This window comes from Conger conger, chromosome 15 (genome assembly GCF_963514075.1).
Source record: "Conger conger chromosome 15, fConCon1.1, whole genome shotgun sequence".
Lineage (NCBI taxonomy): Eukaryota > Metazoa > Chordata > Actinopteri > Anguilliformes > Congridae > Conger > Conger conger.
This window is the reverse complement of record NC_083774.1, coordinates 10858461-10877312: the sequence shown is the minus strand read 5'-3', so window position 1 is coordinate 10877312 and position 18852 is coordinate 10858461. Positions and strand designations below refer to the sequence as shown.

The 18852-nt window shown below is 39.4% G+C and overlaps 2 protein-coding genes across 2 annotated transcripts; both read right to left on the bottom strand.

Moving 5' to 3' along the window:
- Window positions 1-979: 979 nt before the first annotated feature.
- Window positions 980-3992, bottom strand: LOC133111149 (chymotrypsin A-like). The gene is made up of 7 exons (XM_061221297.1): window positions 3932-3992; window positions 2978-3081; window positions 2803-2882; window positions 2072-2150; window positions 1769-1949; window positions 1510-1643; window positions 980-1192 (listed from the first exon to the last, which is right to left on the bottom strand). The coding sequence occupies exons 1-7, from the start codon at window positions 3981-3983 to the stop codon at window positions 1031-1033; spliced, it is 792 nt and encodes a 263-aa protein (XP_061077281.1). The 5' UTR covers window positions 3984-3992; the 3' UTR covers window positions 980-1030.
- Window positions 3993-7255: 3263 nt separating this feature from the next.
- Window positions 7256-9186, bottom strand: LOC133111150 (chymotrypsin A-like). Its single transcript, XM_061221298.1, has 7 exons — window positions 9135-9186; window positions 8783-8886; window positions 8608-8687; window positions 8404-8482; window positions 8112-8292; window positions 7853-7986; window positions 7256-7417 (listed from the first exon to the last, which is right to left on the bottom strand). The coding sequence occupies exons 1-7, from the start codon at window positions 9184-9186 to the stop codon at window positions 7256-7258; spliced, it is 792 nt and encodes a 263-aa protein (XP_061077282.1).
- Window positions 9187-18852: the final 9666 nt, after the last annotated feature.

Sequence of the window (18852 nt, the reverse complement as noted above, 5' to 3'; positions counted from 1 at the left end):
GCCTCCCTCCCACCCCACAGCCTCCAGCTCAGGCCTGCTCACACACCACTAGCCTCCCTCCCACCCCACAGCCCCCAGCTCAGGCCTGCTCACACACCACAAGCCTCCCTCCCACCCCACAGCCCCCAGCTCAGGCCTGCTAACACACCACTAGCCTCCCTCCCGCCCACAACCCCTACTCACACACCCATAGGCTCCCTCCCACCCCACAGCCCCTACTCACACACCACTAGCCTCCCTCCCACCCCACAGCCTCCAGCTCAGGCCTGCTCACACACCACAAGCCTCCCTCCCACCCCACTGCTCTCTGCTCAGGCCTGTGGTCACAGCAAGGTCTCAGAGTCAACACAAGTATAAAAAGCATTTTAAAACTTTTAGAATGTTACACATTAGGGCCTGATTGATGTGGTCAAATAATGAGTGTGACTTTTGGAAAATCAAGTCAATTGAGGTTGTTTGTTGTTGAGTTATTTTCAATAAAGCCAGATTGAAATAGAATATGCAACACAGAAACAATTCCCCTTTGTCCCTCACTTTCCTTTTCACTTGATAAATGTTCCTAACTGTGCATTTTTGTTTCTAAAATCATACATCATCTGAGACATCATATATATATTTACCTTATTTAGATTTAGATGTTATATTATTCTTAATGTTCTGTTTTGGTTGTTTAGTAATAAAGTGAAGGCAAAATAAATGCGTCTTCATTGTAAATATTTCAATCTTGCAACTAATCTTCACATTGCTATGTTATATACAGTATGTCTATGTCGGTGGTTCAGGTGTCAATGAATAAATCTCATAATTTTAAATCAAAGTAATCTACCATAAGACAATAAGGCAAAACTTTATATAACTGTCCTGATGGTGACATTACATCTTTCACAAAATCATTTTTTTTCAACTGAAAGCTTTTTCAACTTTCAGCCTAAAAATGTGCTTTAACAACGGTTTGAAGAAATACAAATTCAAAGTAGCATTTTGCACATATTTATTTATGATTTTGAAAGGAAACCACAAAAATGGTGAATTAGTTGGCAGCGATGATCTGGTCGGCCCAAGCACGGAGCTCGGTGACACGGGCATAAACACCAGGAGAGTTAGGAGAACAGGTGCCACTTCCCCAAGACACAATACCAACCAGGGTCCAGGCACCAGACTTCTCACAGACCAGGGGGCCACCAGAGTCACCCTGGAACACACACACACACACACACACACAGAGGGTCAGCAGCAGGCAATACACAGCTTCACTCTTTATCAAGAGGCAACAAAGGGTTAGTATTTGACTGCCCCTCTTGGGTCAATGAAGAGGTGCTAATTAACACAGGCATTGCTGAGATGGAACTAGTCCAGCGTTCTACTTGCTCTTAAATCAAGAGAACCGTTCTGATGTAATCTAGTACAGGAGCTGAGAGACTTAGCTCAAGAGGAGAGTAAAGCCAGAGTAAGGAAAGGAAATCCTCTGCCTCCAGCATATGCAAGCCTGTGATTGAGGCTGAGGCTTACCATGCAGGAAGAGGCACCGGAGGCTCCAGCGCAGATCATGAGGTCAGAGATCTTGTTGCCCCAGTAACGCTTGCAGTCAGTGTTGGTCAGCAGAGGCAGGGCAGCCTGCTGCAGGAGGGCAGGGGTGTCAGGAGCTGGAGGAAGAGGAAGACCAGGTTCAGTATGAATCAGAGCTTCTACGACAGTGATAGGCCCAATACCACATACCAGATAATGTAATGGTGTGGTTTATGGTGCTCGCTGCAGGTAAAGTACATACCATTGTGCCTGGTCAGACCCCATCCAGAGGTAACGCACTTCATGCCTCCGGGGAAGTTGTCTCCGGCCTCAGCCAGACACACAGGGGACACGCTGGGGCTCAGCTGAGCAGGGCTGGCCAGCTTGATCAGGGTGATGTCGTTGTTGATGGTCCAGCTGTTGTAGCGGGGGTGCTTGAAGACCTGAGAGTGACAGAGGTGCAAGTATTTCACCTTAGTTCTTGAAGTGTGTTCCCTGAGAATAATAATAAAAACGTTATTAGGTAGTATTTGCATTAAAGAGTAAATGATGAGACTGCACTCACCTTGCCGATTCTCATGGTCTGAATGCCCTCAGCATTGGAAGAACGGTCATGCTCTCCAAGGATGACACGGTGAGAGGTTCTGGAACACAAAACAAAATCTAAAATGTATTGTCATCATTCCCCAAGAGAATTGCATTAACTAGTTTCTAATAAGGAACTCTTTTGACAGGAAGGTTTTCACACATAATGAACATCCTTTGATGCAGCTAAACTGAGGTATGTTTGTCTAGGCTCAAGTGACAATAATGTTTACAAAAGTCTCAAAGTGTTTTTTGGTTACTTCAGTTTCAGCTTCAAAGTTATTCTGAAGAAAACAGCATCTGTAAGGACTCCTTATTTTTTCTAGATTAATATACTGTAATGTTTCTTTGGTCAGTGAAATGACTGGAATTACAAATGTATATGTAGACATTAATATCATGGTTATGAACTACTTGGCTTGTTATGTTTTACTTTCTTATTGGACCATGGAACAAATAGTTTTTTTTGTGATTATATAGTAAGCACATTGCCCACACACACACAGAATATTTGGATAACGCATGTACATTTGTGTGAATATGATGTTGAGTCTTCTGACTTCTGCCCTTCTTATTCATAATCTTCTGATTGCTTATTCTCGTGTGGTTTCATGGGAGTAAAATGTCTGACATCTGTTTTTTCTTAGTTTGTCACAAAATAATGCTCATCCTTAGCTGAGGTAGTAATGTAATGCTGAGATGAAGACTTACTTCACACCACAATGAGCAGCAGTCACCACCCAGTTCTCGCTGATCAGAGAGCCACCGCAGAAGTGGAAGCCGGTGTAGTCCTGAAACACACCCGCTGATTCATTGGAGACATTGCTCACAACAACCACATCCAGAGCTCATGACACAGCAGGGCATGTACATGGAAACATCTTACCTGCAGGGACACCTGCCAGGGCCAGGAATGGGGCAGAGCCTCCTCACCGTTCACGATCCTGGCATACCCAGTCACCACCGGGGAGATGGCAGGAACACCACAGCCTGAAAGGTTAGTGAAGTATGTCTGCTGTGAACGTAACTTCATTAGAAAAACATACATTCACACAACAGGGTACAGGGTAAATGTGTCTCTGGTGCTCTCTGGTGTCTGTACCTTTTTAAGTCACAAACTTTTAAGTCACTTCATACTCAAATTCACAGAAAGCATGTAGGAATAGCATAAATCTGAATTTGTAGCCTTCATACAGTGTCAGACCTAGTGTATAGTGTATGCATGAAAATCACAAAAGATCAGCAGTTTCTGAGATACTCAAACCACCCTGTCTGGCACCAACAATCATTCCATGGTCAAAGTCACTTAGATCACATTTCTTCCCCATTCTGACATTTGGTCTGAACAACAGCTGAACCTCTTGATGACATCTGTATGCTTTTATGCATTTAGTTGCTGCCACATGATTGGCTGATTAAATATTTGCATTAACAAGCTGTTCAGGTCTACCTAATAAGTTGCTCACTGAGTGTATATCCGGGTAAAACCTTGGGGTTAACCTGTAGAAAATAATTCAGTGGCATTGAAAAATGATTATTGGAATACCTTTTGTCTGAAATCTACTTTATAATTTAATAAAATAAATTAGACCAACAAATTACATTGCTTGTTTACTTAAATTGCAATATTAACAGTTACATTTACTAAGATCTTAAAGCACAGTACCATGTAACAGTAACATGATTTCAAGGCCTTGCCTTTTCAGTTTTAACTGTACTTTTTGTATTCAACAATGTTATTCTGTGCATATTTCCAGACAACACTAAAAGTATCAGAGAAGAACACACGGTATAAAGACACGGTTCACCAACACAAGACGGTGAAAGCAGAAGCCCTTACCATAGGTGGCTCCAACGAAGGCGAGGCAGGAGAGGATCCAGAGGAAGGCCATGTTTTCAACTTGCTGGAGTCAGTCACACTGCGCCCTTTTATACTCACAAGGACACTGAGAATTAGCTATCTTATCAGATCTGTGTGTAATTCACCTGGAATTTAAGTGATAACGTGAATTTTTTCACACGTTGCACAAGACATCTTAAACACTATAGGCTGTAGAAGATGCATTTTTTACCCACTCACGTAGACCACAGGAATTCTGCTTAGCGATACAGTAACTCATGGAAACCGTACAGGCTGTGTAAAACAAATATGCTTTCTGATATATTTTACTCTCATGCATTGTTGCGTGGAGTACACTGTAAAAATACCAATTCAATGTTTATTTTCGTTTTATTCTGTTGCGTAGCTATTTCTGTTCAGCCAATGCTCTTATTGTGTGTTAACACTACTCCATCAGCTCTCATTGCAGAGTAAAATCAAGCAGAATGCACTTCTTAGGCTAATAGCATTCAGATTTTGCTTCACATATCAAATCCTTCCCCTTATCATAGCTTATTAGGGAAATTGTTAGATATTTTCTGGGGTTCCCTGTATCATGATTTTGATTATTAGCGCAATCTTTTTTATTTTTCAAATCTCTTTGGCCACATTTAGATACATACTATGCAATTTAAATCTTAGGATTTCAACATTATCAAAAAGTTTATAAAGATACATAGCTTCTGGCTTCAAATACTTCCCCAAGATGATAATAATAATAATTTAATCATAATAATTCAAAATAATACTAAATAAAAATTCACAATTCACAGTTTTGAAATGACTTTCACAATAGCTCCTATATTCTCATTATTCCTGACACAGAAGCACACACACACACACACACACACACACACACACACACACACACACACAAATGCACACACACACACACACACACACACACACACACACACACTTTTTATGTACATTTAGCTAAATATTAAATAAAATAAGAATGAAAAAAGTAGCAAAATATTTTGCACAGTCCTAGATTCCTCTCCAAACCCCAGCATTCACTTTAAATGATTACATTTTAATTATCAATATTTCTTAAATGTTTGTCATAATAATAATAATAATAATAATAATAATAATAATAATAATAATAATAATAATAATACATGTTCTAAAAAAAATCAATCAATGATGTCTTCCTACTGAATGTACCAGTTTAATATCCACACATTACAGTGTCTGAATATGAACATGCAATGAACTGTCTCTGTTAAGGATAAAATATATTATGTTATGGCATACATCAATTATGTACTTTTCAAAATGTACAGTGTATTCACAAATATTTTTTGTAAAAGGTTGCCATTATCAGTGATGTGACACATTTTCCATAGGTTGTGGTCCTTTGTTTGCTCTGTGTTACCATGTACAAGGTCTAACTGGAAACATATGCATTGATTCTCATAAAGACATAGACCTCATGTACATTTCGTGGAAAATGCTATGCATTCTTTGGGTTGTGCAATGATATAGCCTTGTAAACAATAGTGCCCAAAATAGCTGTAATGTTATGATTGAGATATGAAATCAGCTGTCAGGTGAATATGTATGTGCTGTTGTTTTTCATTACTTACCCTCACGAACCCTTACAAATTAGTAATGAGCTGTGAGGTTTTATTTCATTATAGAATGTTGTGCAACTAAGTATTGCTAAGTCACCATTGATAAAGCAAAGCCATGGCATATCGGCAGTACAAATATTCTCATAAAAGGTTATTTGCAAAGTTAGAGATAAAATTTTAGTTCTGCCGTGCACATTTAGAAAAGTAATTTCTCATTTTACAACAATGTTCTCAATATTTTATTGCTATATAGCACCATCAATTATTTGGGTTTTTTAAGATAGCAACATTGGGAATATGCTAAATGTTATTGGCCCTTGGGTAACAAGCTCTTTTTATATTGTGATAAAATTAGAGGTCAGCTGGTAAAAGGTATGTTCTATGTTGTGATACGGTGGCTCCACCAGATGGAGCCAAAGAAACCTGCACACCAGGATGAACACAAAAAGAGGATACAGTTGCTTCAAATCCTCATCAGTGTCTACAGTTAAGTTTCAATCCAAATGCAGCAAAATTACATTGTTGCGTACCTTATATTGTAAATAGTAAATGGCCAGCATTTATATAGGGCCTTGATCCAAAGCATTGTACAATTGATGCTTCTCATTCACCCATTCACACACATTCACACACCAATGGGGGGTCTTGCTCAGGGACACTTTGATACAGCCAGTGTAACCCCAACTGAGCCAATGTCGCCCCAACATTGTATTGTGTCTGTGTCCAGATCATTGTATTGTATTCCTCAAAAATAAATGCTAATATTCTGACAAGTAACAAGATTATGTAATCGATGCAACCTTTTTTTGATGTAAGTTTTAATTGATCAAAACATCTGTTTCCATTACTCGTTATCACATCTTCTCTTGATTTGCTAACTTTTCAACCATGGCCAAGCTTAAAAACTTATTTAGCAATATTATGGTATTTTTTGTAATTTCAGGTGCTTCCACTCAGGTCGACAAAATTGCAAACTCAGAATGTGCGTTAAAACCGTTGGATGGAGACCCTACTTATGTAACTTTGATATATCATACCAAGGACCCTTGATGACTTAAAACCATTCAGCCCACAAATGTGTTCCATACTGTATCATTGTAGTTTACTGAATCTGGTCTCATCCCTCAATTCCCATAGAGATCCATTCAAATGCAGAGAGTTTTAGTATCACTTGTAGGGCAACCTGGAATTAAGATATCCAGACTCTGATGATGTTGATAGGTCACAAATATCAGGAAGGCATGGCATGCAAAGGATATACAACAAAATACTAATCATGACATCTTACATTTACATAACATTGTGGTGCCCTGAAATGGGGGGGACTCTGTACTGTACTGTACTGTACTGTATAAAGACTGCTGTAATTTCTACATGGTGAAACCAAAATGCCCTTTATTAAATGTGCACTTGAACCACATGTGATTTTGTTTTATTACAAATTGGGGAGTACAGAGGCAATAAATAATGATGGGTCTTTGTTACAGAGTTGCACTGTACAATTGCATTGTACTGTCCACACATGAAATTAAATGTACAGTAACCCCCTCGATATAGCATCAGAAGCAAGCAGCTGCATATCGGTTCATTGTTCCTACATAGTATTTTATGCAGCATTAAAAAAAGGAAACAACAGCAAAGTATTTTTCACATTATGCCATTTTTATTGATCATTGTGAGGAAACTGAACACAGATGTGGAGGTTTTAGTTGGCAGCGATGATCTGGTCGGCCCAAGCACGGAGCTCGGTGACACGGGCATAAACACCAGGAGAGTTAGGAGAACAGGTGCCACTTCCCCAAGACACAATACCAACCAGGGTCCAGGCACCAGACTTCTCACAGACCAGGGGGCCACCAGAGTCACCCTGGAACACACAAACACACACACACACACACACACACACACAGAGGGTCAGCAGCAGGCAATACACAGCTTCACTCTTTATCAAGAGGCAGCAAAGGGTTAGTATTTGACTGCCCCTCTTGGGTCAATGAAGAGGTGCTAATTAACACAGGCATTGCTGAGATGGAACCAGTCCAGCGTTCTACTTGCTCTTAAATCATTCGCTGTAAAGAGAACCGTTCTGATGTAATCTAGTACAGGAGCTGAGAGACTGAGGAGAGTAAGGCCAGGAACACTTGAACCAGGCACTGCCCCTTTTGAGTCGGTCAGCAAAGAGATGTTAATTTGAAAAAGCTAAAACTGACAAGTTGAAACCATCAGAAAACCAGTCTGATGTAATCTAGAACAGGAGCTGAGAAACGGAGTAAGGACGCTAACAGGAAATGTTGAGGCTTACCATGCAGGAAGAGGCACCGGAGGCTCCAGCACAGATCATGAGGTCAGAGATCTTGTTGCCCCAGTAACGTTTGCAGTCAGTGTTGGTCAGCAGAGGCAGGGCAGCCTGCTGCAGGAGGGCAGGGGTGTCAGGAGCTGGAGGAAGAGGAAGACCAGGTTCAGTATGAATCAGAGCTTCTACGACAGTGATAGGCCCAATACCACATACCAGATAATGTAATGGTGTGGTTTATGGTGCTCGCTGCAGGTAAGGTACATACCATTGTGCCTGGTCAGACCCCATCCAGAGGTAACGCACTTCATGCCTCCGGGGAAGTTGTCTCCGGCCTCAGCCAGACACACAGGGGACACGCTGGGGCTCAGCTGAGCAGGGCTGGCCAGCTTGATCAGGGTGATGTCGTTGTTGATGGTCCAGCTGTTGTAGCGGGGGTGCTTGAAGACCTGAGAGTGACAGAGGTGCAAATATTTCACCATAGTGCTTGTAGTGTGTTGCCTGAGAATAATGAAAGAAAAGTACTTTCATTAAACGGTAAATGACGAGACTGCACTCACCTTGCCGATTCTCATGGTCTGGATGCCCTCAGCATTGGAAGAACGGTCATGTTCTCCAAGGATGACGCGGTGAGAGGTTCTGGAACACAAAACAAAATCAACATTTTATGGTCTTTATTCCTGAGAAACTCTTTTGACAGAATTTTTCCAAACAATGCTCATCCTTAGCTGAGGTAGTAATGTAACGCTGAGATGAAGACTTACTTCACACCACAATGAGCAGCGGTCACCACCCAGTTCTCGCTGATCAGAGAGCCACCGCAGAAGTGGAAGCCGGTGTAGTCCTGAAACACACCCGCTGATTCATTGGAGACATTGCTCACAACAACCACATCCAGAGCTCATGACACAGCAGGGCATGTACATGGAAACATCTTACCTGCAGGGACACCTGCCAGGGCCAGGAATGGGGCAGAGCCTCCTCACCGTTCACGATCCTGGCATACCCAGTCACCACCGGGGAGATGGCAGGAACACCACAGCCTGAAACAGACAGGTCCAATTCATTCTTCCTCTCTAAGGTCTTGGGCAGTCAATGTTGTACTGTCAGTATATTGTAAATTTGGGTGATCTTTCCAAGCGAGGTTATTGTTATCACCTTGGTGATTACATCACCATTGTCGATACCCACACACAACTTAAGAGTAATCACCCATGATTCACTGTAATTGTTCACTGTTGTTAAGATACCAAATTTATTATTTTTTAATTTATATTTTAGTGACTCTCACCATAGGTGGCTCCGACAAAGGCAAGGCAGGAGAGGATCCAGAGGAAGGCCATGTTTTCAGCGTGCTGGATTCAGTCAAACTACGCCCTTTTATATTCATCCCCAGAGATGACATTTACATAAGTGGTGAGATTTTTGTGAAGTCCACCTGCTACTGCTCTGATAACGTAAACTTTTTCACACCGTATCTGTTATCCTGCTCAGATATTGAGAGAAGGTGACACGTGTTGCCAATTAGCTTCTAGAAATGGCACAGAAAAGCATGGCCGAATCAATGGAGAAAACATTACTATAAAAACAACAACTAGATTGGACATGATAGAATAACCATGTCAAAGATTATAGTGCTTTTAAATGTGTAAATGTGACCTTTTCAAAATATAAAAAAGATAAATAATATATAATAGACTGACACTTACTGATACTGATATTACAATTCCTTTTTTGCTTTATTGTAGGAATGCTTTTACATATACAGTTAAGATGAGATATCAATTAATTTCCTTTATGTTCCCTCACTCTTAATAGGAAGTGCTTGCGACACAAATGATAAAACAAATATCAGATATAAAAAAGTTGATAGATATATTTCCCATCAGGCTGTTGTAAAATAAGCATGGAATGGTGTTCGAAACATACAGAAATAACTTTTAAAAATCATTTCAAAAGTTGTTCTACAGTAAATGAACTCCCCCATGTTTTAACTTTGCAACAGCTATATTTTTTTATTTAGGTGTTTTGCCAAAGGATGTTCACTGTCTGTAAAAAAGCTTTCAAAAAACTAAGAACATTCTTATCATGGTGTGGAAAAATAGGGAAAACACAGCTGTTTCCCACAAGGACAAAATGATCAATTTACACTAGGTTTGCATGCAGCAAAATGCAATTAAATATGTATTTGTTAATTGGTTTTTATGAAATTTCAGTCTGCATACTGTACATGTCAGAACATATACTGTAACTTCAACTTTAACCAGAAAGGCCCTCAGTATGTGAAAATCTCAAAGTTATCATTACGTTACATTAATAGCATTTGGCAGACGCTCTTATCCAGAGCGACGTTCAACAAAGTGCATACCCATAACCAGGGATAAGTACAATTTCAGCTGCTACCTGCACAACAAAGATAAGGACCAGGGCCTATATATTTTTTATTTATATATATTTTTTTATCAGTTTCATTGGGTTCCATGCATTCCTTTCTCCAGATATATTCAAATCTAACCAGAAATATTTCAGCAATTCCGTTCGCTGACTTGCAGACACACAGGGAAACCAATGTCTTCGGTGGAAATGAATGGACCAATGCATATTTCATAGGACCATTTTGACCCATTTATTCACCCCCGCTGTCTTAAACCAACCACACTGTAGCTTTGCAAGCACAAGATGTTTCCATGGCAAATGTTAACAGCTTCTCTGAAAGATCTGCAAATGAAAATGAGCATCTTTATAGCACAGAATTGTATCTGTAACTTGAAAACCCTGCAGGTTAATGGATGTGATGTGCCATTAAGAAGAATAAATGCTCTGATAAAATGAGCACGATGAGAGCGTTTTGTGAATGAAGCCCTGCGCAGAGGTGGTGGGTTAATAATGAGGCCTGACCATCAGGGAAAGTGCTGAGAAGTGTTATTTTTATAGTTATTTTTACTCATGAATGCTACTGTCGGCGGTCGTTGTCATATGTTCCCTCAGCCCATTCACTGAGCTATACGGGGGGGGGGTGGGGGGGTGGAAAGTCAGCAGGTGATCCGGTTTTTGAATTTTCCACCACTGCTCCCTCTCCTGTGGTGAGCAAAAATAAAAAAATAAAAAATAAATAAGGTGCAATATAATCACACTGCTGGGAGTTGTTTCTGACAGCAATAACTGCAATAACCACTGGACATGAACTACAGATGCTTTCACTAGATATTTACGACTTAAATGCTGGACCATTACTTTTACGTTTAACTGTTCAATGATCCATAAATCACATCCAACATCACTGCACAGTAGTAGTATTGAGCTAAATTGAAAGCCTTTTTTGTGTACTTCAATCTTTCATAAATGCAATAAGGTTAGTTTGTTCATATGTACAGCCTCTGGAAATATACTATTGCTGTACAAGCAATGTGTTTCCTTGCGTTAGACCACAGCCATTGAATGCCCCTATGTCCGCTATTATAAAAACAGGTCATCAGAAGCCTCTATATCTAAAATGAACTCACCGAGCACTTTATTATGTATTTATTAGACTGTTTTTAGTAGACTTCTACTCCTGTAGCCTATCCACTTAGAGTTATGATGCGTTGTGTGTTCAGAGATGCTCTTCTGCATACCACTGTTGTAATGTGTGATTATTTGGGTTACTGTCACCTTCCTGTCAGCTTTGACCAGTCTGGCCATTCTCCTCTGACATCCCACATTAAGAAGACATTTCTGTCTGCAGAACCGCTTCTCACATAATTTCGTTTTTTGCACCATTCTTTGCAAACTCTAGAGACTAGTGTGTGTGAAAATCCCAGGAGATCAGCAGTTTATAAGATACTGAAATCACCCTGTCTGCCACCAACAATCATTCCAAGTCACTTAGATCAAGTGGGCTCCTGGCCCATATCTACATGATTGTATGCATTGCGCTGCTGCCACACAATTGGCTGATTAGATAATCACATGAATAAATAGGTGTAATAAACAAATATTCCTAATAAAGTGCTCGGTGAGTGTATTTTTCATTGCACTGTCTGGATCAATCAAAGACATATGCTACTGTACAATAATATCTGAAATCCCCAAATGTGAACTATCCCTTTAATGCTGAATCACCATCATTATTACTGTATCAGTACTTGCATGGAGGTTACCACTCCAACCCACCAGGAGAGGGAACCTGTTGTTCATTGTTGTTTCAACATAGTACAAAATTAATTTCCATTTTACAAAAAAAGGACCCAAGACCACAGTGTTTCAAAAGCATGTAATTCAGCAAACGTGAAATATACAAAGGGGGGTCAATGATGCAAGGGAGTATATGTCCATCTTAAGAAAGAATACTTGGCTTGAATATGAATTCTGGAATGATAGCCTACATATATGCATATATGTTTGCAGTTAATCACAAATACTCTTGAGGAATGTATTAGCACAGCTAATATACAACGCCCTAAATAAGAGGAATCCATGGTAGGGTGGTTTTGAGGACAAGATGGGTCACCATAGCAACTTTCCCATTCATTTAGAAATTAATACAACATTGAGTAGGCCCTTGAAAAAAATTGTTTTTACAAGAATGGAAGCAACAAGCAAAAAGGACGTGCAATTAAAGCACTATGAAATAACCTTTCCTTATAATTTTTGAAACAATAAAATATAATGTTACCTATCCAACAAAACAAGTGGAAAACATAATTCAGACACAGTACACAGTGAGTTATCAAACTATTGTTGAAATATTGTGATTTTTATCACTCATGTGAAAAATGTTTATATAAGGAGATAAAGGTCAGTTTATTTCATTCAAGTGTAAAGTGTACGGTCCCTTTAATTCATAAAATTGATTTCTTTTCACAGAAATCCCCCCCTGTCACTTGCCCTTTCTCTTTCAAACATAATTTCTGATGAAAATAATAAGGATGAAAATAATTCTGCCTCTGCAAATGCCCATATTGATTTAGACGTAAAATTGCGAAAACATGAACAATACGATAATTTTGCAAGCAAGAAAAAAACAACAAAAAAACAACAACAAAAAACAATGTAAGACATTATGGCTAAATATTTGTCATGGTCACCAACATCATGGATAGCTTTAGGAACGGGATGTGGTTCCTCAAAGACAAAATGTAGTAAGGAAAGGTTTCGATGACATTGTTTCCATGCTATCGATGACCTTCATCTGAGAGCTTATAAATCTCCTTCCAGGAAAACAACAGTTAAAAATGAGCTGCCTAACAAGAACATAACCTATATAAACCACTCAACAGCAGAAATTAATGCAAACTCTGTACGAGGTTATTGTCCATGAAGGACCCATCAGAGTAAGAGCATTTAGAAGGGAATGTTAGAGACTGACAACAGCATTTAAGGCACATAGATATTATCTTTATGAGTGCTGCAATTTAGTCATGAGGGAATTATTGTATTTACATCCAGCAATTAATAAGAGTGTAGATTACCAACGCAGAGCAAAGACACTGTATGCAGACGTTGTATTGGGCTCCGCTTCCTCATACAGGCACATGTCTATGCTGAAAATATGAGCTTTCTTTGAATAACCCAAACAAAACAGGATACAATACACAATACAGTCATAAAAAATAAAAATAAAAAATGGGGGAAAGACATAGAATATGACATGGTGAATTCAGAAACAAAGCCATATAAATGAAAGCAGCAATGTCACATTATGCCAAGTGATCATTCAAAAGCCACATCCGTGTGTTTATGTTTCCTGGCCATGCAAGGCTGAACACAGTTGGAAGGTTTCTAGAAAGTTGCAAATAAATGTGATATAATTTACCGCATATACCTTATACAGCATATAATACAGGATATTCTGCATCCTGCCCCCAAACCATCCTCACCTCAGCCCTTTTCTCATTGACTACAGTGGGATAGTTCTGGGAGGTTAGCACTCTTTTACATTGCCCACTTGACTTTGTGGAATTGCAATAAAGAGACAACCTGTTTGCAATGCATTTTCATATCTGGCTCTGACCCAGGCTGCCGGGTTCTTCTGCAGCTGCTGTCACATTCCCTGGGAAGCCATTAAAATGATTTGATGTGTCAGAATGGTTTACATTCAGAGAAGTACAGGAGAACAGCGATTAGGGGCTTACCACCACTTTCAAATTTAGCAGAATTAAATTAGCCACTCTTAACTCAATAAAAGTCTTTATATGTATTTACAGTCTCTGTTATTCTCTGCCAGGCTCCCACTGTTGTTTTGGGAATGTTTCTTTTGCTGGTATTTATTTTCCTTGCTCCGTGCTCAATGATTTTGCGTTATTGTTATTGCTCTTTAGAGGTGAGAAATATGCCCTCTCCAGTGTTGCCATAATTCAGTGATTAAAACAGCATAGGTTGAGATGAGAATTCAAACATGACCCTGCAAGGTGGTCTCATCTCAGACTGTGTCTGTATAAGGAGTCTGATCCTGTTGTTGGCATGCGATTCATCTCCCATTCCTAGCACAGCTGGTGCACTCAGTTATCTGAGATGATTCAATGCTACATGGACTAATCAATTTGTAATTCATGTTTGTGAATGTGTTCAAGTTGAATGGGTATAGGGGCATGCAGTGAAATTAAAATCAATGGTAGGCTGTATAAAACAGTGCCTAAAACTGCACTACATTTCACTTCAGCTAAAGCTTTTTTTAATTTTGAAGCGCGTGCTGTATGTGACCAGGAAATGTTCTGAAAATAATGAATTAGAAACAGATCTTTCACAACTTCTGAGGATAAAAGTAAGTACAGCAAATTCATTTTGGGAACTGGCATCATTTGTGTTCATATGAAGTTAGTGATCGGTATCTAAATGGAACTTTTCAGTGGGTAACCTTCTGTTTAGTTTAATGGGAATGGAAAAAACAGGAATACATCTTTCATTACTCACAAGCAATAAATTGTGGACATGTGACATTATGATCATGGTAAATCACGTTACCCTGCAGAGGCCACACTGTGTCTTATCTGCGCGAACGAGATAGCAGGGGCCTTATCACATTAGAGAGCTACCTGAGCAGGAGTATATGAAACCCGCTGGGCTTCATGATAATAAAGGAGTGATGCAGGAGTCTGTCTGTTTGCCTGCCCATCGCTGAGCCATTGTAACAGGGCTTCTCTGTCTCCACCTGAAAGGAACATCACAGACAAACCATCAGTGTCATCATTTAGTGCAGCCATATAGAACAAAATATCCCTGGCTTGAATTGATCATTCGTTGCAAGTGGGTTATGATTTGGGCAAGAAGATTCATTTGTACAAGATGAAGCAATGTACATTTTTTGTGTAAAATATAATAATTCAAGCAATACAATTTCATTTCAGTCAGGAGATGTTACTGCACTGCACACATTGGTCACAGGAGTACTACGGCATGTATATGTTTTCTTTATATATGATGGGAATTGAAATGGTGTTGGTAGTGCTATAGCTACACAAAATACAAGCTGGGTCATGATAAACAACACAAGTTTGCTTCTTTAAAACACTTCTTTCTGTACCCATGACTTAAACTGTTTTCCACACATACTGTAAGCATCAGACCTAGGAAACTTTGACTGGGGTGAACTGCCATTTTACATTACTGGTATCGATTCATCAGGAAATATTAGGGGAGTTACATATTTATAAAATAATGAAAACCTCTTGCCTGAACTTGGTGTACAATGTGTGCTCAGAAAAGGAAAGACTTCTTGAGATTTCTAAAATCCAGAAATGGGGGCAGTGTGTCAAAATACATCAAATGTTCCTCACATGCTTTCCGTTTTCCATTTCCTTCATGATCCATCATATTTACCCTTCTGTTCAGTTGGGATCAAATCCCAACTCCCATTTTATCCCATTTTATGCTTTTAGTAAAAGAGGAATGAGACTTTTGATTTCAAAACCAGAGACTAAACCATTGGAAATTTGGTTCTTGTCTTGTGCTTCTGCAATCCTTGTTATTCATCATCTGTATTTCCTTAATGGCTTTTTTGGCAAAATGGTTTCAAAACTGTACATATCAATAATCTTCTGCCTGAAAACATTTTTCAGATGAACATGATTTATTCCATCCATGCCTTAAAATAGATTTTTTCTTAAAACACATTAAAAAAATTGTAATCATGGTAATGGAATGTTGTTTAGACTGTTTAAAATCGATATAAAGCTAATATATGATATACTGTTTCTGCATACATGTATTTCAGTTTTTTTTTTTTTTTTTTTCAAATAATGTCCCGGGTATACATTATTTGACCCAGGGTAATAAGTAAACATAACAGGGCTAATCAGTCACTGTGACTAGCAAGCATTCATTTTGTGCTATTATCTATTTAAATGAAGATGACTAAACTCGAAAGCCCCGTTTTTGCCATTCAATTAGTTGATGATTGAGTGGTTGATTATTAGAAGTTTGTGAGCAAGGCTGCACTTTCTCTCTTTAAACTGTTTGTTCATTGTGCCTCCCTGTCATTATATCACTCTGAATCACCAGCATGATGAGGCACAACCTGCTGTGATAACTGTATTGAAACTATGCCTGTGACAGCGAAATCAAAGCAAAACACATGCAGGCTCTTGAGTTTCCCTTTGGTCTATTCCTGGGTCTATTCCCATCAGTGCTTTCTATAATTGCTCATATGAGTGTGCCATGTCAGATTCAACAAAAGTTTCTAACTTCAGAAAACTTTCCTAAATGAGGATGATCATTATAAAATAGTAAGTGGGTTCCATCAGATGGATGGCCAACGGGATGTACAAGAACAAGGGACGTCTCACATAGTTGGTACCTGATTGGATAGACTGTGGTTCATTGTTTTTTTTTGTTTTTTTGCTAAACATAATATGGTAGACCACATCTCTTATTCCTCCTAAACAGTCCACTAAAAAATTATTCTGAAAACTTTTGAGGCAAGATACAAGCAATGCAGCTGCTGAATCTTCATATTTGATCTGCAGTTTGAAAGTTTGATCTGAGATTCTCCACTGCAAGGCTCTCCATAGGAAATGAATGGAATATGTGTTTACATGACTCATACAACAAGTAGGGACCACATGCAATATTCTTCCTACCTAAGAAACATTTTTATGGCTGGTTCTTGCAGCCCAATGTTCTTTAAAAGTGGGGGTGGCCTGTAGCGTAGTGGTGAAGGTAAATGACTGGGACACGCAAGGTCAGTGGTTCTAATGCCGGTGTAGCCATAATAACATCCGCACAGCCGTTGGGCCCTTGAGCAAGGCCCTTAACCCTGCAGTGCTCCAGGGGAGGACTGTCTCCTGCTTAGTCTAATCAACTGTACATCGCTCTGGATAAGAGCGTCTGCCAAATGCCAATAATGTAATGTAAAAAAGTAAAGACTTGGGATCTGCAAGGTTGCTGGCTTGAATTGATTTAGTAGCGGTGTAGCCACTTACAGTAGGCTAATCAACTGTAAGTCACTTCGGATAAAAACATCAGACAAGTAATTGTAGCACTTTCTATCTGTATCTATTCAAATATTTCAAATGCTGTCTATGTTATGTGTAATGCAAGGTTGGCTTCCACAGAGTCATTTGGGCTATAACACCTATAACCCAGTAGCAGGAGAAGGTGCAGATATGGCTCACGTTGAAGATTTCTTTGACGTCATGTTTATTTGGAGAAATAAAGGCCTGGAGCCAATACGCATTCATCTTGAACTTTAACTCCCAATTACATGCAAGTGTATGTGGAAGTGTTTTTCTTCACCATCACAATTAGGAGAGTTAATTTTGGCAGTTGTGCTCGACTATAGTACTTGTACTCTTCTAACACAATGACAACAGAGCTCAGTAATATCTGAAGGACTGCTCTTCAAAGATTATGCTCATCTTCTTTTCTGAAATGCCAAAGGGACTTTCTGAGATGAGGGCAGCCTAGAAATACAGTTGCACATCCAACATTGTGAGAAAAGGAAATGTATTTATTGTTTATTTATTGCTGAATACACCTACACCCGGGCTAATTGGGAACTGCCCCTACTTGGTCTTTGATGCCTATAAATATGCATTGCTATTCATAGGCATGTTGGCAATGCACTTGCACTAAGAAGGAAGCAGCAATGTATTTTATTTATATACAAAGCCCTCCTTGCTAATATGCCTTTTTATCCTTCAAAAAATGGCCCTTTTTTCTTTTAGATATACTACTGCACAAGATCACGTGATTGGATTATGCTAGATACACCATGTTTTACTACTAAAACCAGAGCTGCTTTTGAAGTATTTGCACCCCACATGTGGAATACATTTCAGCAGGCACTTAAACTTTGTATATTCTAAATGTATGTGATTGGAGGATAATTCTCAGACAGGTATGCGTTGTTCAGGCGCTGTATGTCTAAGGTCTTTGTACAATGCTTGTATGAATTTATATGTTCTGCAGGGCTCCACTGCAAAAGAGGCCGTGGTTAAATAACGCTGCTTAAATAAAGGTTTGATGAATAATTTAGGAGATCAGAACTCCCCTCTTGAGTTTGCTAATGTTTAACTGCTTCATAATTGAAATTGTTTTTTTGGTTGAAGCAGCATTTGCTTTGTCATTGGAGCAGAAGTGATTTTGAAATAGGGCTGCTGAAAAACAGCTTGGTGGAAACTATTTTTACCATTTGTGGCTCACACTGTGTCACTTAAAGAGCAAAGGACTCCTGTGCTTCTTTGAATCTCTAAATCTTGCCTGCTATCTGAACCCTGAGCTCACATTATCATCATGTTGTCACTTTCGTTGGGCTGAAAATATGCTGTCTGTTGACACACACACACACACACACACACACACACACACACACACACACACACACACACACACTAGCTCTCTCTCTCTGGTAAGTAGTACATGTTTAAAATAAAAAGTGAAAGGAGAGGGAGAGACACACCTCTGTTTTGTCGGTTGCTTTTAAACCTTTTGGTGATGCTTGTCAAGTGGTGGCTGTAGGCCATGGTGCAGTCAGGTCCTGTGCACATGACTGTCACTTTCCTGGCTCTGTTTCTTTTCAGTGTTATTGATTT

What these genes read in the sequence shown, in the direction of transcription:
- LOC133111149 (XM_061221297.1), bottom strand. Translation starts at nt 3,983, where the DNA reads ATGGCCTTCCTCTGGATCCTCTCCTGCCTCGCCTTCGTTGGAGCCACC. An exon ending in GCTGCTCATTGTGGTGTGAA is followed by an intron (nt 2,151 to 2,802) that starts GTAAGTCTTCAT and finishes TTTGTGTTCCAG; the next exon opens with AACCTCTCACCGTGTCATCC. An exon ending in CCGGTGCCTCTTCCTGCATG is followed by an intron (nt 1,193 to 1,509) that starts GTAAGCCTCAGC and finishes TGTGTGTTCCAG; the next exon opens with GGTGACTCTGGTGGCCCCCT.
- LOC133111150 (XM_061221298.1), bottom strand. Translation starts at nt 9,186, where the DNA reads ATGGCCTTCCTCTGGATCCTCTCCTGCCTTGCCTTTGTCGGAGCCACC. An exon ending in CTTTGTCGGAGCCACCTATG is followed by an intron (nt 8,887 to 9,134) that starts GTGAGAGTCACT and finishes TGTCTGTTTCAG; the next exon opens with GCTGTGGTGTTCCTGCCATC. An exon ending in GCTGCTCATTGTGGTGTGAA is followed by an intron (nt 8,483 to 8,607) that starts GTAAGTCTTCAT and finishes TTTGTGTTCCAG; the next exon opens with AACCTCTCACCGCGTCATCC.